This window comes from Babylonia areolata, chromosome 15, assembly GCF_041734735.1.
Source record: "Babylonia areolata isolate BAREFJ2019XMU chromosome 15, ASM4173473v1, whole genome shotgun sequence".
Classification (NCBI taxonomy): domain Eukaryota; kingdom Metazoa; phylum Mollusca; class Gastropoda; order Neogastropoda; family Buccinidae; genus Babylonia; species Babylonia areolata.
Window position 1 is genome coordinate 548,266 of NC_134890.1, and position 25,175 is coordinate 573,440.

The window sequence follows — 25,175 nt, forward strand, 5'->3', positions numbered from 1 at the left end:
ACATGGACACACACACACACACGAACATGGACACACACACATACTCACACACACATACATGTACACACACACACACACACATACACGTCCATACACACACACACACACACACGTCCACTCACACAAACACACATACACACACACACACATGTCCACATGTATGCACACACACACACACACATGTCCACACACACACACACAAACTGTGAAATAACAGTTGCATAATGAGGCTAATTGCAGAGGATAAGTAGGTTCACACACACACACACACACACACACACACAGAAATACACACACCTTCACACATACATGTGCAAGTAGGTTCACACACAAACACACATTCACACATACATATGCATACACACATCGTCAAGCATACCAAATACACAGGAGTATCTACATACATGGACATGCTACAACAAAATTTACTGCTGTAAGTTAACGACTCTCACCTGGTATTACACAGGTAGATAGGACACAGTACAGGTAAAGTTAACGACTCTCACCTGGTATTACACAGGTAGACAGGACACAGTACAGGTACAGTTAACGACTCTCACCTGGTATTACACAGGTAGATAGGACACAGTACAGGTACAGTTAACGACTCTCACCTGGTATTACACAGGTAGACAGGACACAGTACAGGTACAGTTAACGACTCTCACCTGGTATTACACAGGTAGACAGGACACAGTACAGGTACAGTTAACGACTCTCACCTGGTATTACACAGGTAGATAGGGCACAGTACAGGTACAGTTAACGACTCTCACCTGGTATTACACAGGTAGACAGGACACAGTACAGGTACAGTTAACGACTCTCACCTGGTATTACACAGGTAGATAGGACACAGTACAGGTACAGTTAACGATGGCTCACCTGGTATTACACAGGTAGACAGGACACAGTACAGGTACAGTTAACGACTCTCACCTGGTATTACACAGGTAGATAGGACACAGTACAGGTACAGTTAACGATGGCTCACCTGGTATTACACAGGTAGATAGGACACAGTACAGGTACAGTTAACGATGGCTCACCTGGTATTACACAGGTAGATAGGACACAGTACAGGTACAGTTAACGACTCTCACCTGGTATTACACAGGTAGACAGGACACAGTACAGGTACAGTTAACGATGGCTCACCTGGTATTACACAGGTAGATAGGACACAGTACAGGTACAGTTAACGACTCTCACCTGGTATTACACAGGTAGACAGGACACAGTACAGGTACAGTTAACGACTCTCACCTGGTATTACACAGGTAGATAGGACACAGTACAGGTACAGTTAACGACTCTCACCTGGTATTACACAGGTAGATAGGACACAGTACAGGTACAGTTAACGACTCTCACCTGGTATTACACAGGTAGATAGGACACAGTACAGGTACAGTTAACGACTCTCACCTGGTATTACACAGGTAGATAGGACACAGTACAGGTACAGTTAACGACTCTCACCTGGTATTACACAGGTAGATAGGACACAGTACAGGTACAGTTAACGACTCTCACCTGGTATTACACAGGTAGATAGGACACAGTACAGGTACAGTTAACGACTCTCACCTGGTATTACACAGGTAGATAGGACACAGTACAGGTACAGTTAACGACTCTCACCTGGTATTACACAGGTAGATAGGACACAGTACAGGTACAGTTAACGACTCTCACCTGGTATTACACAGGTAGATAGGACACAGTACAGGTACAGTTAACGACTCTCACCTGGTATTACACAGGTAGACAGGACACAGTACAGGTACAGTTAACAACTCACCTGGTATTACACAGGTAGATAGGACACAGTACAGGTACAGTTAACGACTCTCACCTGGTATTACACAGGTAGATAGGACACAGTACAGGTACAGTTAACGACTCTCACCTGGTATTACACAGGTAGACAGGACACAGTACAGGTACAGTTAACGACTCTCACCTGGTATTACACAGGTAGATAGGACACAGTACAGGTACAGTTAACGACTCACCTGGTATTACACAGGTAGATAGGACACAGTACAGGTACAGTTAACGACTTTCACCTGGTATTACACAGGTAGATAGGACACAGTACAGGTACAGTTAACGACTCTCACCTGGTATTACACAGGTAGACAGGACACAGTACAGGTACAGTTAACGACTCTCACCTGGTATTACACAGGTAGATAGGACACAGTACAGGTACAGTTAACGACTCTCACCTGGTATTACACAGGTAGACAGGACACAGTACAGGTACAGTTAACGACTCTCACCTGGTATTACACAGGTAGATAGGACACAGTACAGGTACAGTTAACAACTCTCACCTGGTATTACACAGGTAGATAGGACACAGTACAGGTACAGTTAACGACTCTCACCTGGTATTACACAGGTAGACAGGACACAGTACAGGTACAGTTAACGATGGCTCACCTGGTATTACACAGGTAGACAGGACACAGTACAGGTACAGTTAACGACTCTCACCTGGTATTACACAGGTAGACAGGACACAGTACAGGTACAGTTAACGACTCTCACCTGGTATTACACAGGTAGACAGGACACAGTACAGGTACAGTTAACGATGGCTCACCTGGTATTACACAGGTAGATAGGACACAGTACAGGTACAGTTAACGACTCTCACCTGGTATTACACAGGTAGATAGGACACAGTACAGGTACAGTTAACGACTCTCACCTGGTATTACACAGGTAGACAGGACACAGTACAGGTACAGTTAACGACTCTCACCTGGTATTACACAGGTAGACAGGACACAGTACAGGTAAAGTTAACGATGGCTCACCTGGTACTGCTCAGGTAGTGGGCCCGCGTACTCCACCAGGTTGCAGAGCGCCACAGCGTGTCTGTTGTGGGTACAGTCTGTCCACAGCTCCCCCCTCTTCACCCGCCGACAGTACGGGTAGATGCTTTCGTTCCTGGACACACACACACACACACACACACGCACACACACACACATGCATGCACGCACACACACACACACACGCACACAAACACACCCGACATGCAGTGAAACTCAGCTACTGTAGAAAAAGAAACAAAATGAAGCAGAATTTTCTTTTTAAAAGGTAGTGGACTAAGCATTATTATTTCTTTTCTTTTCTTTTTTTTTTTTTCATTTTACAACCAGCCCTCTGGACAAAAAGGAAAGGAAAAAAAAACCCACCCACTTCATCAGAAAAATAACAAACAAATAAAGACATGCACATGTTATATTCCACACACAAGAACAGAAGATAATCATAGAGAAAGAATGAGAGAGAGAGAGAGAGAGAGAGGGAGAGAGAGAGGGGGAGGGAGAGAGATAGAGAGGGGGGAGAGAGAGAGAGTGAGAGAGGGAGAGAAAGAGAGGGAGAGGGAGAGAGGGGGGAGGGAGAGAGGGGGGGAGAGAGAGAGGAAGAGAGAGAGAGAGAGAGAGAGAGAGGGAGGGAGGGAGAGGGAGGGAGGGAGAGAGAGGAGGGAGAGCGAGAGAGAGAGGGGGAGAGAGAGTGGGGAGAGAGAGAGAGGAAGAGAGAGTGAGGGAGAGGGAGAAAGAGAGAGAGGGAGAGGGGGGAGAGAGAGGGAGGGAAAGAGAGGGAGGGAAAGAGAGGGAGGGAGAGAGAGGGGGGAGAGCGAGAGAGAGAGAGAGGGAGGGAGAGAGAGGGGAGAGAGAGAGAGGAAGAGTGAGGGAGAGAGAGAGAGGGAGAGAGGGGGGTGAGAGAGAGGGAGAGAGAGGGAGAGGGAGTGAGCCAATTAGAGAGGGGGTGGCATGGGGGGGGAGGGACAGGTAGGTTAATGACATACATACTTACTTCAGCGGAAGTTTGTTTACATTTTTGTTTTTATTTTTCAAACATCAATAATCATTTTTTAAATTTGTAAAATGTTCATTCTTACATGTGACAATGACATTTCTTTGAATACTTAAAACATACGCATGTACATAATATTTTTCTGTTGCTAGCATGAACGACACAACCACAAGCTGAACTGTCTGCAGAGAGAATTCTCCAACAACACAGGAACCAGCACCAAGCACAGTACCTGGCCAGGCGGGTCGAGATCCAGTGGTAACAGCTCTTGGTGACAAACTCACAGCCCAGACCTTTGCCCCACTCGTAGTCCTGAGCCATGGAGTAGTCTGCCTCGTACCACCTGTCACACAGCGTCACAGACAGACACACATAGACCTCCTCTTCTTCTTCTTCTTCTGTGTTCACTCGTATGCACAAAAATTGTGCTTTTTCGTGTATGACCGTTTTTACCCCGCCATGTAGGCAGCCATTCTCTGTTTTCGGGGGTGTGCATGCTGGGTATGTTCTTGTTTCCATAACCCACCGAACGCTGACATGGATTACAGGATCTTTAACGTGCGTATTTGATCTTCTGCTTGCATATACACACGAAGGGGGTTCAGGCACTAGCAGGTCTGCACATATGTTGACCTGGGAGATCGTAAAAATCTCCACCCTTTACCCACCAGGTGCCGTCACCGTGATTCGAACCCGGGACCCTCAGATTGACAGTCCAACACTTTAACCACTCGGCTATTGCGCCCGTCACACATAGACCGATATCCGCACAATTACACATACATGCTTTTTTTTTTTTATTAAGACATCTTGCTACAGGACATATTCTTCTAGTATACACACATCCAAACACACACACACACACACAAACATATACATATACACACACATAAATGTGCGTGCATACGCACACACACATTTAAACAAACATTCACACTGTAACATGGAAACACACAGAGATATAAACACACACAAAAAGATTTACACCAACATACTTTCATACATATACATTCAAACATGCAGAATACACACACAAACACACACACACACACAAACACCAAAGACGCATAGCAATAACAGTAACACAGTCTCCACGGGGAAAGCCACCTCAGTTTCACAGAGAAATTTGTCGAAACAAGAAAGAAAAAAAAAGGAAAAAAGAAAACGGAGCAAGAGACAGACCAACAAAACATGGCTGACATTTAACCTGTGTCCTCCATCATAGCCAAACAAGAACAAAAATGTGTGTGTGTGTGTGTGTGTGTGTGTGTGTGTGTGTGTGTGTGTGTGTGTGTGTGTGTGTGTGTGTGTGTGTGTGTGTGTGTATGTGTGTGCGTGTGCGCGTGTGTATGTGTGCGCGTGTGCGTGTGTGTGTAGTGTGTTGAGACAGGCGGTATACAAAATATATAAAAATGCCTTGCAACTAATGATTGATATAACTTCCGTGAAGTGACTGTATGTGTTTTTGTATACTTCCTGAAGTAGATTCTACTGTGTAATGGTTCACTGGTTTTTGATGATATCTGATATTGTATTTTGGGGATTTTGATAACCTTCACTGCAAAGTACATGTTTTCTTGACAACTATAACTTCCACTGCAAAGTACATGTTTTCTTGACAACTATAACCTCCACTGCAAAGTACATGTTTCCTTGACAACTATAACCTTCACTGCAAAGTACATGTTTTCTGGACAACTATAACCTTCACTGCAAAGTACATGTTTTCTGGACAACTATAACCTTCACTGCAAAGTACATGTTTTCTGGACAACTATAACCTTCACTGCAAAGTACATGTTTTCTGGACAACAATAACTTTCACTGCAGAGTACATGTTTTCTGGACAACTATAACCTTCACGGCAAAGTACATGTTTTCTTGACAACTATGACCTTTACTGCAAAGTACATGTTTTCTTGACAACTATAACCTTCACTGCAACGTACATGTTTTCTGGACAACTATAACCTTCATTGCAAAGTACATGTTTTCTGGACAACTATAACCGTCACTGCAAAGTACATGTTTTCTGGACAACTATAACCTTCACTGCAAAGTACATGTTTTCTGGACAACTATAACCTTCACTGCAAAGTACATGTTTTCTGGACAACTATAACCTTCACTGCAAAGTACATGTTCTCTGGACAACTATAACCTTCACTGCAAAGTACATGTTTTCTGGACAACTATAACCTTCACTGCAAAGTACATGTTTCCTGGACAACTATAACCTTCACTGCAAAGTACATGTTTCCTGGACAACTATAACCTTCACTGCAAAGTACATGTTTCCTGGACAACTATAACCTTCACTGCAAAGTACATGTTTCCTTGACAACTATAACCTTCACTGCAAAGTACATGTTTTCTGGACAACTATAACTTCCACTGCAAAGTACACGTTTTCTGGACAACAATAACCTTCACTGCAAAGTACATGTTTCCTGGACAACTATAACCTTCACTGCAAAGTACATGTTTCCTGGACAACTATAACTTCCACTGCAAAGTACATGTTTTCTGGAAAACTATAACCTTCACTGCAAAGTACACGTTTCCTTGACAACTATAACCTTCACTGCAAAGTACATGTTTCCTGGACAACTATAACCTTCACTGCAAAGTACATGTTTTCTGGACAACTATAACCTTCACTGCAAAGTACATGTTTTCTTGACAACTATAACCTTCACTGCAAAGTACATGTTTTCTGGACAACTATAACCTTCACTGCAAAGTACATGTTTTCTGGACAACTATAGCCTTCACTGCAAAGTACATGTTTTCTGGACAACTATAACCTTCACTGCAAGAGGAAGAAAAAGGAAAAACGAGAAATGGGGAGAGACAGACAGACAGACACCAACCCTGTGTCCTCCATCATAGCCAGCGTGATGCGAGAGATGACAGAATTCTGTGTGTATGTTCCCGTCATTGCTTCGTTCTGCACACACATTGCCGTCACCTCCATTATCACTTCGTCCTCATCACCTTCAGCATCAGCATCATCATCACCTCTGTTATCAGTATGTCCTCAACACTCCATCGTCATCATCATCATCGCCTCAATTAACACTATGTCCTCAACACTTCATTATCATCATCGCCTCCATTATCTGTATGTCCTCAGCATCTCTATCATCATCATCATACACACCATCATCATCATCATCATCATCGCCTCCATCATCAGTATGTCCTCAACATTCCATCATCATCATCATCACCTCCATCATCATCATCATCATCATCACCACCATCACTAAATCTAATACAAGTGTGATACAATGTCAGGAAGCTCTACAGCTGTGTGGAGAACCTGCAGCACACAGCTGCCTTCACGGAGACAACCAGAGTGTCCATCAACGTAACGAGAAGAATTTCAGTTCAGAGCCATTTTCTTCTTCCTTTCAAGATTGGTGAGAGAGGAGAGGGGTGCATTTTCAAGGTGCTTTACCCAATACACAGCTTTTTCAAGGTGCTTTACCCAATACACAGCTTTTTCTAGGTGCTTTACCCAATACACAGCATTTTCAAGGTGCTTTACCCAATACACAGCATTTTCAAGGTGCTTTACCCAATACACAGCTTTTTTAAGGTACTTTACCCAATACACAGCTTTTTCAAGGTGCTTTACCCAATACACAGCATTTTCAAGGTGCTTTACCCAATACACAGCTTTTTCAAGGTGCTTTACCCAATACACAGCTTTTTCAAGGTGCTTTACCCAATACACAGCTTTTTCAAGGTACTTCACCCAATACACAGCTTTTTCAAGGTACTTTACCCAATACACAGCTTTTTCAAGGTACTTTACCCAATACACAGCTTTTTCAAGGTACTTCACCCCAATACACAGCTTTTTCAAGGTACTTCACCCCAATACACAGCTTTTTCAAGGTGCTTTACCCCAATACACAGCTTTTTCAAGGTGCTTCACCCCAATACACAGCTTTTTTAAGGTACTTTACCCAATACACAGCTTTTTCAAGGTGCTTTACCCAATACACAGCTTTTTCAAGGTACTTCACCCCAATACACAGCTTTTTCAAGGTGCTTTACCCAATACACAGCTTTTTCAAGGTACTTCACCCAATACACAGCATTTTCAAGGTACTTCACCCAATACACAGCTTTTTCAAGGTACTTCAACCAATACACAGCTCTTAACCCAGTCTGGGGGAGAGAGTGGGGATTTAGTTACGAGATAATGGGTGTGTTAACAAGATAATGGGTTGTTAACAAGATAATGGGTGTGTTAAGTGTGTTAACAAGGCACTTTACAGTAATTCTATGGGGAAGTGAGTGGGGATTTAGTTACAAGATAATGAGTGTGATAACAAGGCACTGTACAGTAATTCCAAAGTACTACAAGATAATGGGTGTGTTAACAAGGCACTTTACAGTAACTCCAAAAGTACAAGAACTCTGACCTAAAAGATGCGGTGCCTTTCTTTTTATTTAACAGTAATTCCAAAGCGTGTGACCTCTGACCTCGAATATGCGTTTTTCCCAGTGAGTGATGGCAGTGCCGTCAACGCCCTGGTCCTCTAGCTCCGCCCCTTCCAGTGTGGGGCAGCCAAAGTGCTCTCGTACTTCTCTCTGAAACAATGACAACTGCATTCAGGTACGTGTGTCCCCCAGTGTGGGGCAGCCAAAGTGCTCTCGTACTTCTCTCTGAAACAATGACAACTGCATTCAGGTACGTGTGTCCCCCAGTGTGGGGCAGCCAAAGTGCTCTCGTACTTCTCTCTGAAACAATGACAATTGCATTCAGGTACGTGTGTCCCCCAGTGTGGGGCAGCCAAAGTGCTCTCGTACTTCTCCCTGAAACAATGATAATCAGGCATTGGACTGACCTTGACTTTAGGCTATGGGGTCTTTAACCTGTTCAACCCAGATGATGTGAGACTGACCTTGACTTTGGGGGTGACCACCACGTTAGGCTATGGGGTCTTTAACCTGTTCAACCCAGATGATGTGAGACTGACCTTGACTTTGGGGGTGACCACCACGTTAGGCTATGGGGTCTTTAACCTGTTCAACCCAGATGATGTGAGACTGACCTTGACTTTGGGGGTGACCACCACGTTAGGCTATGGGGTCTTTAACCTGTTCAACCCAGATGAGGTGAGACTGACCTTGAATTTGGGGGTGACCACCATGTTAGGCTATGGATCTTTAACCTGTTCAACTCAGATGAGGTCAGACTGACCTTGAATTTGGGGGTGACCACCATGTTAGGCTATGGATCTTTAACCTGTTCAACTCAGATGAGGTCAGACTGACCTTGACTTTGGGGGTGACCATCATGCTGATGACTTTCCGTGTGGGGCCGGTGTACACGGACCAGTCAGCGCGTGTGAACTGCTTCACCGTCTTGTCGCTCCACATGTACATGGCTCGTCTGAAACACAGTGCACACAGACGCCAACCCCGCTCAAGTCTTTGCAGGAACAATCAGGAAAGTTGGCCGGAACATTCTGAATTTGGTAGGAACACTCACAGCCTGAGCCACACCAGCAAACAGGCACAGACGCTGTTTGACCCGAGACACAAACTTAATTCAGCCGCGTTCTTTCTTGTTCGGGGCAAACGATTAAGCTGATTGGTCAACTCAACGTTTCAATGTAAACACGCACGCAAGTAGCCTAGCATCGCCACGTGAGATCAAGGTTAGTAGTGACTAACCTGGCCTTGTGACTGATAAGTCCAGAGTGTCTGGGTAATGTTACAACAGGAAATCATGTGACCTTGCTAAGCAGTCTGAAAATGAACACGTCGGAACAATTTCGATGTTGGAGTAACGTCAGAACAAACGGAGATCAAGCGTAACAAAATACACTGAAATCGTAACAGTTGGCATATCTGAGTGAAGTCCCCTTTATTCTTCTGCGTACAGAGGCTGCAGCTCCCACAGTCACCGTATGTCTGAGTGGGCTTTTATGTATTTGTATTTGTATTTCTTTTTATCACAACAGATTTCTCTGTGTGAAATTCGGGCTGCTCTCCCCAGGGAGAGCGCGTTGCTACACTACAGCGCCACCCATTTTTTTTGTATTTTTTCCTGCGTGCAGTTTTATTTGTTTTTCCTATCCAAGTGGATTTTTCTACAGAATTTTGCCAGGAACAACCCTTTTGTTGCCGTGGGTTCTTTTACGTGCGCTAAGTGCATGCTGCACACGGGACCTCGGTTTATCGTCTCATCCGAATGACTAGCGTCCAGACCACCACTCGAAGTCTAGTGGAGGGGGAAGAAATATTGGCGGCTGAGCCGCGATTTGAACCACCGCGCTCAGATTCTCTCGCTTCCTAGGCGGACGCGTTACCTCTAGGCCACCACTCCATGGTGTGTCCACGTTTTTATACCAACATTTAGGCAGCCACACTCCGTTTTCGGGGGGGTTTGCATGCTGATTATTTTCTTGTTTCCACAACTTATCAAACGCTGACATGGACTTTAACATGCATATTTGATCTTCTGCATGCGTATACACACGAAGGAGGTTCAGGCACTAGCATGCATACATATCTGTTGTAATAACTGACAAGAAAAAAGGAAAGAAAGAAAGAAAAAAGAAGGAAATCACAACACACATGTTCACATATACACAGACAGAGAAACAGAAAGAGGGGGGAAAGACAGACAGACAGACAGACAGAAACATGGAAAGATGTCAAACTATGTAAAACATCATATTCTTCTGCACGAGACATATAAAAAAATCAACTGTAAATATTCAAATATATGCAAATATGTAAAGTGGAAAAAGCATGAGAATTTTGTCTTCATGACATATATACTGACACTGAATAAGCAAAATTGACAGGCTGGGAATATGCACATTCATGTACATGAATAGAATCTCATGCATGCACAGATATACACATAAACATGCATATGATTATGCAAAAAGTGGAATTCTTTCAACACCTTTACACTATTATATAATGTGTTTTTTAAGGCAAGAACTTTTTATAACAAACTGAATATAATTCTCTTTTTTTCCCCCAGTAAATCTGGCATGACACATGTTTTTATAAGTGACATGTTCTATTCTAACCAGGGAATCTTGACCAAAGAACGCTTACTTTCCGTCAAATTTGACTGGTTTTCCTGTCAGCTGACTCCTCTTTGTCAATGGATTGCCATCTGAGTCTCTGTAAAAGGCATAAAGCCCTGCTGTAAAACCCTGCAACATAGAGACAGTTGACACTCTGTAAAAGGCGTAAAGCCCTGCTGTAAAGCCCTGTAACACAGAGACAGTTGACACTCTGTAAAAGGAATAAAGCCCTGCTGTAAAGCCCTGTAACATAACATAGACAGTTGACACTCTCTGTAAAAGATGTAAAGGCCTGCTGTAAATCCCTCCAAAAGTAATATAGAGACAGCTTTATGTATCAGTGTGAGTGTGAATGTATATATATATATATATATATATATATGTATGTGTGTGTGTGTGTGTGGATATGTGTGTGTATGTGTGTGTGTGTGTGTGTGCACGTGTGCATGCGTGTGTGCCTGCATCTGTCTGCCTGAATGCATGCGTGTATGTCCAGGTCAGTGAGACGGCACTGAATCAAAAACAGCTCCATAATTCCACGAACGAGGACTGTGAAAAGCTGCAAACAAGTCATCACACAACTGACGAAGTGAAAGACACAAAGAGAGCTGCAGTGGCCCAGCGGTAAAGTGCCTGACGAGGAAGCCACGTCTCTCCAGGTTCCAGTTCCATTCACACACCACAATTAGCAGAGGAAGTGGAGGTGGCATGGGGTTGGCGTTGTTGAGAGAGGCAGAGGTAGAGGGCCCAGAGTGATCGCAAATCGATTGCCATCGTGCCTTAATTTTAGCCCGATCTCCCAATCGAGCCACATAATTTTGCGACCTGTTTGAAGACATAATTGGACACAAAACAGAAACGCCAAAGAATCAATAGACAGATAGAAAATGTGAAAAAAAACTTAGCCGTATGAAGTGCACAGGAACAGGTGTCGAGATGGCTGCCGGAAAAAGAGGGCGCTAGCCAGGGGGACAAAGGGGACGTTACCTACTTCCGGGAGGTTACCGGCCGTAGTACTTTCATTTTCTCCGCATAGGCGGATAGTAGTTTGCACAGGACAGGAATGTCAGACCCCTGCCGGAGTCTGCACTAGTTGGGTCACGGTTAAGTATGTGTAATTAAATTTTTGTTTTACTCCCCCCTCTACTCCACCTTGAGTGGTAGTCTGGGTGTTCAGGAGTCGGATGAGATAATAAACCAAGCTCCCCTGTGCAGCATGTACTTAGCACACATCAAAGAACCCATGGCAACAAAAGAGTTGTCCCTGGCAAAGTATTGTCGAAAAATGTCCACTCTGATAGTAAAACAAGTACACTTGGAGACGGGGGAAAAAACCATAGTGACATGCTGCCCCTAGGGACAGCAGCCTGAATTTCATACAGAGATACCTGCTGTGCCAAAAAGCAATACAAGCAATACGATACAACAAAACACCTGTTGTGCCAAAAAGCAATACAATACGATACAATACAACACCTGTTGTGCCAAAAAGCAATACAACACAACACCTGCTGTGCCAAAAAGCAATACAATACGATACAACACCTGCTGTGCCAAAAAGCAATACAATACGATACAACAAAACACCTGTTGTGCCAAAAAGCAATACAATACGATACAACACCTGTTGTGCCAAAAGCAATACAATACAACCCCTGCTGTGCCAAAAAGCAATACAATACGATACAACAAAACACCTGTTGTGCCAAAAAGCAATACAATACGATACAACAAAACGCCTGTTGTGCCAAAAAGCAATACAATACGATACAACAAAACACCTGTTGTGCCAAAAAGCAATACAATACGATACAACACCTGTTGTGCCAAAAAGCAATACAATACGATACAACAAAACGCCTGTTGTGCCAAAAAGCAATACAATACGATACAACACCTGTTGTGCCAAAAAGCAATACAATACGATACAACACCTGTTGTGCCAAAAAGCCATACAGACAGACCATATTTCACACAGAGAAATCTGTTGTGACAAAAAAGTAATACCATACAATTCCATACAATGAAAAACAATACAAACACACACAACACAACACGACACAACACAACACGAAGCCACATGCAGAAAGAAAAAGAAAAGAGTGGCATTGCACCATAGCCATGCGTTCTCCCTGGGGAGAGCAACGTAAATTTCACACAGAGAAATCTGTTGTGACAAAAAGTAATACCATACAATTCCATACAATGAAAAACAATACAAACACACACAACACAACACGAAGCCACATGCAGAAAGAAAAAGAAAAGAGTGGCATTGCACCATAGCCATGCGTTCTCCCTGGGGAGAGCAACGTAAATTTCACACAGAGAAATCTGTTGACGACAAAAAAGTAATACAATACAATAAAATACAACACCGACACAACTCAATACAAACACATACAACACAAACACACTTGGACAACAAAAAGTAAAAGAATGGTGCTGCCCCACAGCAATGCCTTCTCCCTCAGGGAGAGCAGCCGGAATTTGACACCGAGAAATCTGTTGCGACAGATACAAAGAGACAGACAGGGGTACGGAGGAGAGAGAGAGACTCGAACCAAGGCATGCAGGATCTCGTGTTTCATGGTGGAGCGCAGCTGCTGTCTCTCCTGCCAGCTGTCCGAGATGGAGTGGGGACAGATGCTGAAGTACCCCGCCACTGGTCTGTCACACACACACACACACACACACACAATGTAGATACACACACATGTATATTCAGATAATACACACACACACACACACACACACACACACACATGTATGTAGATAACATAAACACATGTAGATCTATACATATACACATTGATGTATCTCTATATATCTCTGTACATTTCTCTCTCTCTATCTCTATCAATCTCTATATATCTATATCTATAGATAGATAGATACAGAGACACACACACACACACATTAATTATTATCACAGATATTGTATTCATATAGACATATAGGGTCAAAGATCTTTTTCTTTCCAGGCTCCGTCACTGTGGAACAAACTACCAGAAAATTGGTGTCATTCTGTCTCGCTGAAATCTTTTAGGTCTGCTCTGAAAACATTTTTTCCATCACCAGTAACAGCAGGTTGTTTTGGTGTTTTTTGTTGTCCTGAACTTGGTGTGATCTGGTTTTGGGTGCATGTTTCGTTGTGGAGAGGCTGTTTGCTGTGTGCGTGTGGCGGGGTGCTGGCTAGTGTCCGGTGCGTTCGTGCGTGTGTGCATGCCTGAGTGTGTGTTGCAGGGGTGCGTTTTCTGGAGGGCATCACTGGTGGGTGGGTGGGTGGTTTCCAATGCACCAGCTTCCATGTGGGGTGGTGGTGGTGGTGGTGAGGATGATGATGATGGTGGTGGTGGTGGTGGAGAGGAGAACTGCTAGGGGAGGTGGGGAGTGGGGGACGAAACGTAAAGCGCTTTGGGCTGTATTTCTGGAGAAACGCCCTATATAAATGTCATTTATGATTATCATTATACTTTTCTTTCTTTTTTGTTAAAATCTTTATCATCATGATTATGATTATAATGATTATGATGATAAATGAAATGACCAACCAACACACATACCATATCTTTCATTCACAACTACCTGACTGTTTCACCTGTCTGTCTGACAGACCTTCACCTGTCCTGGCCTGTCTACCTGGCTGTCTGACAGACCTTCACCTCTCCAGGGCTGTCTACCTGTCTGACAGACCTTCACCTGTCCAGGGCTGTCTACCTGTCTGACAGACCATCACCTCTACAGGGCTGTCTACCTGTCTGACAGACCTTCACCTGTCCAGGGCTGTCTACCTGTCTGTCTGACAGACCTTCACCTGTCCTGGCCTGTCTACCTGGCTGTCTCACCTGTCCAGGGCTGTCTACCTGACTGTCTGACAGACCTTCACCTGTCCAGGGCTGTCTACCTGTCTGTCTCACCTGTCCAGGGCTGTCTACCTGACTGTCTGACAGACCTTCACCTGTCCTGGGCTGTCTATCTGGCTGGCTGACAGACCTTCACCTGTCCAGGGCTGTCTACCTGACTGTCTGACAGACCTTCACCTGTCCTGGGCTGTCTATCTGGCTGGCTGACAGACCTTCACCTGTCCAGGGCTGTCTACCTGACTGTCTGACAGACCTTCACCTGTCCAGGGCTGTCTACCTGTCTGTCTGACAGACCTTCACCTGTCCTGGGCTGTCTATCTGGCTGGCTGACAGACCTTCACCTGTCCAGGGCTGTCTACCTGACTGTCTGACAGACCATCACCTGTCCAGGGCTGTCTACCTGTCTGACAGACCTTCACCTGTCCAGGGCTGTCTACCTGTCTGTCTGACAGACCTTCACCTGTCCAGGGCTGTCTACCTGTCTGTCTGACAGACCTTCACCTGTCCAGGGCTGTCTACCTGTCTGTCTGACAGACCTTCACCTGTCCAGGGCTGTCTACCTGTCTGTCTGACAGACCTTCACCTGTCCAGGGCTGTCTACCTGGCTGTCTGACAGACCTTCACCTGTCCAGGGCTGTCTACCTGGCTGTCTGACAGACCATCACCTGTCCTGGGCTGTCTACCTGGCTTTCTGACAGACCTTCACCTGTCCAGGGCTGTCTACCTGGCTGTCTGACAGACCTTCACCTGTCCAGGGCTGTCTACCTGGCTGTCTGACAGACCTTCACCTGTCCAGGGCTGTCTACCTATCTGTATGACAGACCTTCACCTGTCCAGAGCTGTCTACCTGGCTGTCTGACAGACCTTCACCTGTCCAGGGCTGTCCACCAGGCTGTCTCACCTGTCCAGGGCTGTCCACCAGGCTGTCTCACCTGTCCAGGGCTGTCTACCTGGCTGTCTCACCTGTCCAGGGCTGTCTACCTGGCTGTCTCACCTGTCCAGGGCTGTCTACCTGTCTGTCTGACAGACCTTCACCTGTCCAGGGCTGTCTACCTGGCTGTCTCACCTGTCCAGGGCTGTCTACCTGGCTGTCTCACCTGTCCAGGGCTGTCTACCTGGCTATCTCACCTATCTAGGGCTGTCTACCTGGCTGTCTCACCTGTCCAGGGCTGTCTACCAGGCTATCTCACCTGTCCAGGGCTCTCTCCTGCTGGCAGTGAGCGGCGTAGGCCACAGTCCTTCCTGTGCGGCAGCGCCGTGAGTGGATGGAGGCGATGTACAGGATGAAGTCGGAGTCTGTCACCCCCGGGCCTGCGTCATTCCCCATGCTGTACTTCTCCGTCCTCGAGTCCCACTTGTAACAAGCCTGTTACACACACACAGTCCCACTTGTAACAAGCCTGTTACACACACACAGACCTGCTTGTAACAAGCCTGTTACACACACAGTCCTGCTTGTAATAAGCCTGTTACACAGTCCTGCTTGTAACAAGCCTGTTACACACACAGACCTGCTTGTAACAAGCCTGTTACACACACAGTCCTGCTTGTAACAAACCTGTTACACACACAGACCTGCTTGTAACAACCCTGTTACACACACCATCCTGCTTGTAACAACCCTGTTACACACACAGTCCCACATGTAACAACCCTGTTACACACACAGTCCCCTGTTATACATACAGTCCTACTTGTAACATACCTGTTACACACACACAGTCCCACTTATAACACCCCTGTAACACACACACACACACACAGCGTGTATGTGTGCGTCAGCGTGTATGTGTGCGTCAGCATGTGTGTGTGTGTGTGTGTCAGCAAGTGTGTGTGTGTGTGTGTGTCAGCAAGTGTGTGTGTGTGTGTGTGTGTCAGCGCTCGTGATGGAAGCCTGACTGAATGACACAGGAAACGAATGATGAGCACCTAAAGACAGCTGCCAGTCGGCTCCACCCAGGAAGGCAGCCTGTTGTGCAAATGACTGTTCCTGAAGTGCCTGGAGTCTGGTCTCTGACTGAAGACAGATGCTATAAGCATCAATAATTTGATTCATTTGGTCTTCATGTGCATTATATGGCTCTGCTAAATCAAGAATGCTTCTTAGCACATATTCTACATGTATGTATTGACTATTCTACACTTCAAACATCACAATGCCAACAGTTCTTGCCTCTAAGTGTTCCTCAGGTATGACGATCTCCCCACACACAGTGGCCGAAGCGGGAGCACACTGGTTGATACAGTACGCGCGTTGCTGTGAGTAATTGACCCGTGAGGACAGACACTGGCGACGCAGTCTGATGGGGGCCTGTGTGGCTCGTACCTTGAGTGTCTTCTCCCAGAACTTGACTGCTTCCTTCACCTCCGCCTGCACACCCCCACCCTCCTTCAGTCCACAACCTGTCCTTATAATACCATCGTTCAATATCTAGAACATTATCATTTTAATAATTATCGTAATTCTTATAGCGCCTTCCCATGCAGAACGCACACTACTGTGTTGTATTTGTGTGTTTATGTAAGTTTGTGCCTGCCTATGTGTGCGTATGTGTTAGGGTAGCTGCTAGATACACATGTATTGTTAAAATGTATGTACGCAGTGTGTGTGTGTGTGCGTGTGTGTGTAGTCATATTTTGGTGTGTGTATGTACCATAGATGTAATGTTTTATGTTAACAAAGCGTTTTTGTAAAGCACCTAGAGCAGATTTCTGGATAGTGTGCTATATAAGTATCCATTATTATTATTATTATTATTATTTGTAAAATCTGTGAATAAAACCTGCACAACATCAGTGTTCTTTAGTCTGCAATGTGTCACCGACATTATAATGATAATAATAATTCAATTCAAATACCGTTTTCCCATGCAGAACGTGCTCTACTGTGCTGTACACTGTAAAAAGTCTATGAGTAAAACCTGCTCTGAAACCCTAAAAACTAATGACAACTTACAAACATAACCCTGCATACACACCCAAAACAGTCATTTATACATGTATACAGTACACTCACAAAACCATCAAAAACAATGACATGACATGGGAATGAAGACTCGTCTTGATCAATTCAGAAAGCTGTCAGAACAGATACTTAATACAAACAAAGGTATCATCACTAATCTTGATGAGGTCAGAATGGAGTCAGGACAGGTACAAAGAACAACAAAGGTATCACCACTCACCTTGATGAGGTCAGAATGGAGTCAGGACAGGTACAAAGAACAAAGGTATCACCACTCACCTTGATGAGGTCAGAATGGAGTCAGGACAGGTACAAAGAACAAAGGTATCACCACTCACCTTGATGAGGTCAGAATGGAGTCAGGACAGGTACAAAGAACAAAGGTATCACCACTCACCTTGATGAGGTCAGAATGGAGTCAGGACAGGTACAAAGTACAAAGGTATCACCACTCACCTTGATGAGGTCAGAATGGAGTCAGGACAGGTACAAAGAACAAAGGTATCACCACTCACCTTGATGAGGTCAGAATGGAGTCAGGACAGGTACAAAGAACAAAGGTATCACCACTCACCTTGATGAGGTCAGAATGGAGTCAGGACAGGTACAGAGAACAACAAAGGTATCACCACTCACCTTGATGAGGTCAGAATGGAGTCAGGACAGGTACAAAGAACAAAGGTATCACCACTCACCTTGATGAGGTCAGAATGGAGTCAGGACAGGTACAAACAACAAAGGTATCACCACTCACCTTGATGAGGTCAGAATGGAGTCAGGACAGGTACAAAGTACAAAGGTATCACCACTCACCTTGATGAGGTCAGAATGGAGTCAGGACAGGTACAAAGTACAAAGGTATCACCACTCACCTTGATGAGGTCAGAATGGAGTCAGGACAGGTACAAAGAACAACAAAGGCATCACCACTCACCTTGATGAGGTCAGAATGGAGTCTGGACAGGTACAAAGAACAAAGGTATCACCACTCACCTTGATGAGGTCAGAATGGAGTCAGGACAGGTACAAAGAACAAAGGTATCACCACTCACCTTGATGAGGTCAGAATGGAGTCAGGACAGGTACAAAGAACAACAAAGGTATCACCACTCACCTTGATGAGGTCAGAATGGAGTCAGGACAGGTACAAAGAACAACAAAGGTATCACCACTCACCTTGATGAGGTCAGAATGGAGTCAGGACAGGTACAAAGAACAACAAAGGTATCACCACTCACCTTGATGAGGTCAGAATGGAGTCAGGACAGGTACAAACAACAAAGGTATCACCACTCACCTTGATGAGGTCAGAATGGAGTCAGGACAGGTACAAAGTACAAAGGTATCACCACTCACCTTGATGAGGTCAGAATGGAGTCAGGACAGGTACAAACAACAAAGGTATCACCACTCACCTTGATGAGGTCAGAATGGAGTCAGGACAGGTACAAAGAACAAAGGTATCATCACTCACCTTGATGAGGTCAGAATGGAGTCAGGACAGGTACAAACAATAAAGGTATCACCACTCACCTTGATGAGGTCAGAATGGAGTCAGGACAGGTACAAAGAACAAAGGTATCACCACTCACCTTGATGAGGTCAGAATGGAGTCAGGACAGGTACAAACAACAAAGGTATCACCACTCACCTTGATGAGGTCAGAATGGAGTCAGGACAGGTACAAAGAACAAAGGTATCACCACTCACCTTGATGAGGTCAGAATGGAGTCAGGACAGGTACAAAGAACAAAGGTATCACCACTCACCTTGATGAGGTCAGAATGGAGTCAGGACAGGTACAAAGAACAACAAAGGTATCACCACTCACCTTGATGAGGTCAGAATGGAGTCAGGACAGGTACAAACAACAAAGGTATCACCACTCACCTTGATGAGGTCAGAATGGAGTCAGGACAGGTACAAACAACAAAGGTATCACCACTCACCTTGATGAGGTCAGAATGGAGTCAGGACAGGTACAAACAACAAAGGTATCACCACTCACCTTGATGAGGTCAGAATGGAGTCAGGACAGGTACAAAGAACAAAGGTATCATCACTCACCTTGATGAGGTCAGAATGGAGTCAGGACAGGTACAAAGAACAAAGGTATCATCACTCACCTTGATGAGGTCAGAATGGAGTCAGGACAGGTACAAACAACAAAGGTATCACCACTCACCTTGATGAGGTCAGAATGGAGTCAGGACAGGTACAGAGAACAACAAAGGTATCACCACTCACCTTGATGAGGTCAGAATGGAGTCAGGACAGGTACAAAGAACAAAGGTATCACCACTCACCTTGATGAGGTCAGAATGGAGTCAGGACAGGTACAAAGAACAAAGGTATCACCACTCACCTTGATGAGGTCAGAATGGAGTCAGGACAGGTACAAAGAACAAAGGTATCACCACTCACCTTGATGAGGTCAGAATGGAGTCAGGACAGGTACAAAGAACAAAGGTATCACCACTCACCTTGATGAGCTTAGAGTGGTTAGGGGGCAGGTAATCCACACTGTGATCAAAGTACAGGTGGATGCGCAGTGGCTGGTCCACACTGCGACGACGAACTTCATGCTCCGCTCCAAGGTCCACATCGTATGTCACCTGCACACAGCGTCAACACAGTAACTGTTAATCAGGTACACCTGTACATCACCCACGTAAATCGTTTTGGTCCAGATCGTACATCATCCGTACTAATCATCAACAAACTATTAGTACTGACTAGACCTGTACATGTGTATATGTATGGTGTGTGTGTGTAAAACCATCTTCTGTTGCACACAAAACTTTGCACTGTCAAAAAAAAAAAGAAAAAAGGTGTCATCAGAAAGCATTGTACCATCTCAAGGATCATTCTCCCCCCCCCCTCTCTCCCCTGGAAGGTAACAACAATAAAATGTCAGTGTCACCCAAATCTCTCTCTATCTCTCTCTCGCCCCCCTCTCTTTTTCACTCTACTATCCATCTATCAACTATCAATCTGTGTGTGTGTGTGTGTGTGTGTGTGTGTGTGTGAGTGTGTGTGTGAGTGTGTGTGTGTGTGTGTGTGTGTGTGTGTGTGTGTGTGTGTCAGTGAGTGTGTGTCGTGTCAAATCTCTCTCTCTCTCTCTTACTCAGTTACTGTCTTAGTCTTACACTAACTTACAGTTACACACACACACACACACACACACACACACACTGAACAACAGTGAAATGGAGGAAAGCAAATGGAAATAAATTATAACTTCAGCCATTATGAATATGACTTTGTAAAGATGCTTTATTCAATGTTTTAATCTTAATTGTTTTAGGGTGTGTTTTTGTGCTCGTGTATGTGTGTGTGTGTGTGTTTAAATTTTAGTGGGTATTTTTTAACTCTTAAATTCAAGTCTGAGGCAGCAACTCAACATAAATGAAATGTGTTTTTTCTCTCATATGGACTGGAAACACCATTATGGCAATCAGTTGCAAACTGCTTGTACTACTAGCCTCAACAAGGGAATCAAAATATCAAAAACAAATTTATAAATGAATGGAAAGCAGCTGTTTTGTCTATCTCAGCTGTATAACTATATATGTACATGTATAGGGGTGTTTTTTTTGTTGTTTTTGTTGCTGTCTTTTGCATGTCTCAACAGATACAGGTTACCTCAAGAACCACCATATATCATTATATGTCAGTGAGAAACAGTGACTGTAAATCAAATGCATATCCTTGGGCAAAACGTGACGTTGTAGATAAAATTTATGGAAGAGGTAAAAAATATAGATATACATATATAATATAAAGTTAGAGAGAAAAGAAAAGAGTAAGACCTTTTATTTTATTTGACATTTTGGGGAGTGGGGCAGAGGGCCACACTCCAAATCCAATATAGTTTACAGAGCTCTCTATCATCAATGTGTTTCAATGCCAAATGCTACTTGTAATAAAATCTGCATGATGACTGTCATATTGACTGGTCAACATAATGATTATGAGTCACCATGACTGTTCTGGGTAACTCATTTTTTAACAGCACTATTTGAGATTTGGACTTTGAGTGTTTTCAGAAGCTGGTTGTTGTTTTTTTAAAGAGAACATGGGGAAAGGGTGTATGTGGGACCTGGAGAGAGTGTTGGTATCCACTTTCATGTACCCTGCATGAAGTGGTAACAGAAACACACACACACACACACACACACACACACAGTGACACACACACACACACAGTGACACACACACACACACACACACACACCAGCATACACATGCACATACACATATATGCATGCATGTGTGTGCGCACTGACTGACTGACTGAAACCATTTATTGTCAGATTAACTGTTGTACTGACATTTTCGCAACCATTTGAATAAAATATTAACTGAGCAACACAAGGAAATTTTGATTTGAGGAAGGTATGATTTAAAAAAAAAACAAAAAAAAAAACCAGTGACACACACACACACACACACAAACAAAGAACCAAACACACAACTCATGATGATCACCGAACAAAGAACGACAACAACAACAACAAAAAAAGGGGGGAAAAAACCTCACCTCATGCCTTTTGTCGACAGTGTGTCTACAAAGGTCATCTTCGGCTGAGTGAAGTGTCCTCCCGAAAACATTCATTGTATAATGCACAATCATAAACACACAGTACGCTAACCTCACTTTGCTCACGTCGTTTCCCATGCCAGCCATGATTATGCGGTTTTATTTTTGATATCCACACACTGCTCGCTCTTAAATTAAGTTTCGTTGTACTGCAAGCGAGTAGCCTTCATTATGATTGATTCCGGCAACAACATCACAGTAAGTGCTTATATAAAAGTCTTGCCACCACACAAACACATCACACTCCTGTTCTTGACCAAATGTCTGCAGTTCGTCTGCAAGCAGAGAACGCAGAGAAACGGTCAGTCAAACCGGTTCTCCATGCATTGATTGACGAAGCATGGAAAAGTCCATTTGCAAAATCAACGCCACTCAATAGTGTCGACATTTACGCGTCTGTGCCGTAAGTGAGCTTGTAGGTACATTGTGTCTTCTGCTGGGGGTAGTTCGTTGAAAACGAGAAATATATTTTCACTTTCGTTTTTGAGGGGGGAGGACTTTGTCAACCCCCTATAAAGAAGCGTCAGTGTGACTGTCCAAAACACATCTTCGCTAACAGGAAGTTGAGGTTAAGGAAAAGATAACTCTGTTTCTCTCTTTGTCTCCGTTTTTCCTTTCTGTTAAATAACCTGCTTTGCACCATTTTTTGTTCTGATTTGTAGCAACTATGTCGCTGTAGACATTTACAGCTAATGACATTAAACAATTCAGTGTTCAGTGTTCTCTCTCTCTCTCTCTCTCTCTCTCTCTCTCTCTCAGTATGACAATTCCATGGCCAAAGAGTGCGAATCGATTCGATACTAAACAGCACAGTGATGTTTACACAGCATTAGAATTAAAAACATATTTAATAGAATTCCAGTCTATCTTCATTTCATTTCAATTTTAGAATGAAACGGCGAAATAATACAACCCTCCCTCCCCACACACCTCAGCACGCAAATTTATTAAGCCGGTCAGTTAACTGTCTTGTTCTAATCATTTGTTAACGTTTTACTGAAGTTTCCCAAACACAACCAAATCCCGCATCATAAAAAAAAGAAAGAAATTATAATAAATTTTAAAATCTGAATTTAACAGGGCTTGTTTACGTACGTTCCTTTCTTTCTTTCTTTTCTTTCTTTTGCGTTCGACAGCTACGCAGTCAGGGTCGAAGTCCGAGGGATGCCACAAACTCGGACGTCCGGTGAAGATCGGCTGCCGTCCCCCAGAGCTTGGTGTTGAGGTTAGCACCCCCAGGCCAGGACTGCTGCCGCATCTTCTCATACAGGAGACAGTCTTGGAGAATATGGGATGGGGTCTGGTCAGCCTGGCCGCAATCACATTATACGTAGGTTCCGATCTTCAGTCGTATCTTGTTGTATACAGATGGTGCTGTGTCTTTTTCTTTGCATGCTGAAACACGTCAGCCGGTGTACGTGTATTCCAGTTTGTCTGAATTAAACTGTTTTCTTGGTGTTGTTGTTCATCACGTCCTTTCACTAACAGTGATTGGACGGGTGAGGGAGAGGGGGGGGACCACATAAAAAGGACATAAATCAAAAGTGGGGACAGGACACGGCAGCTAATAAGGGCCAGCCGGGGTGCAAACCAGTGTGATGAACAGCTTGGATATGGGGGGAAAGTGGTTATGTATAGTGTGCATATGCTCTCCGTCTTTCTCTCTCTCTCTCAGTGTGTGTGTGTGTGTGTGTGTGTGTGTGTGTGTGTGTGTGTGTGTGTGTGTGTGTGTGTGTGTGTGTGTGAGTGCCAGTGTGTGTGTGTGTGTCACGGTGTGTGTGTGTGTGTGTGTGTGTGTGTGTGTGTGCCGTGTTTCGTGTCACTGAGTGCCGGGCCTTCAAGTTCAAACGCTCGACTGATCTGTAAACCAACGAAAGTTTCGGCTTGAGTGAACTTGAAACGGAGAGACTGCAGAACTCGGAAGAGACAGATACACAGACAGAGACAGATGAGTCAACAGAGCCAAGGTACTAAGCTCAACTGAAATCGTAATCAGTTCACCTTTTCTGTCCCAATTATACAACTCAGGAAATACTTTATTTCTTTGTCATCACAACCACTCCCAGGACTGAGAGCGCGTAACCCATACTGTGATTTGCCACTGTGGGGACCGGGGCGCAATAGCCGAGTGGTTAAAGCGTTGGACTGTCAATCTGAGGGTCCCGGGTTCGAATCACGGTGACGGCGCCTGGTGGGTAAAGGGTGGAGATTTTTACAATCTCCCAGGTCAACATATGTGCAGACCTGCTAGTGCCTGAACCCCTTTCGTGTGTATATGCAAGCAGAAGATCAAATACGCACGTTAAAGATCCTGTAATCCATGTCAGCGTTCGGTGGGTTATGGAAACAAGAACATACCCAGCATGCACACCCCTGAAAACGGAGTATGGCTGCCTACATGGCGGGGTAAAAACGGTCATACACGTAAAAGCCCACTCGTGTACGTACGAGTGAACGCAGAAGAAGTAGTCAGTGTGGGGAACTGGTGAAACTTAACCAACTCGTCTGGTCAGTTCCAACAATCCCCACGGCTTGAACCGGGCAGGCACTGACGCATGCAGTTCGCACGGCAGCTAGTCCTACACGGCTCCGCCCCCCCCGCCCCCACCCCCATCACACACACACACACACACACACACACACACTAAAAGCAAAAAATCTACAGGAAGGATCATGCTATTCGCAGCTTTACAACGGTTGAGGGAATTGTTGGAATTCGTCCATACACAATACTTCATACACTCCTTTCTGCAGGAATCTACCTGGCCCGACAATCGGCTAACTCTTCTGACCGTTCCATTCATACTAAGGAAATGCATCAGTGCATTGTC

At 44.5% G+C, this 25,175-nt stretch overlaps 1 protein-coding gene across 1 annotated transcript in view; it reads right to left on the bottom strand.

Annotated features, from left to right (window-relative positions):
* Positions 1–22,890, bottom strand: part of LOC143290348 (leishmanolysin-like peptidase) — a 39,651-nt gene extending 16,761 nt beyond the window's left edge. Inside the window, exons 1-11 of the mRNA XM_076599704.1 lie at positions 22,285–22,890; positions 20,225–20,356; positions 16,950–17,147; positions 15,967–16,142; positions 13,475–13,580; positions 10,939–11,039; positions 9,136–9,253; positions 8,341–8,448; positions 6,714–6,790; positions 4,073–4,183; positions 2,832–2,964 (exon numbers count right to left, since the gene is read on the bottom strand). Coding sequence (XP_076455819.1) covers positions 2,832–2,964; positions 4,073–4,183; positions 6,714–6,790; positions 8,341–8,448; positions 9,136–9,253; positions 10,939–11,039; positions 13,475–13,580; positions 15,967–16,142; positions 16,950–17,147; positions 20,225–20,356; positions 22,285–22,431 — 1,407 coding nt within the window. The 5' untranslated portion in view covers positions 22,432–22,890. The remainder of the gene's footprint in view (positions 1–2,831; positions 2,965–4,072; positions 4,184–6,713; positions 6,791–8,340; positions 8,449–9,135; positions 9,254–10,938; positions 11,040–13,474; positions 13,581–15,966; positions 16,143–16,949; positions 17,148–20,224; positions 20,357–22,284) is intronic.
* Between the last annotated feature and the right edge of the window lie 2,285 nt (positions 22,891–25,175).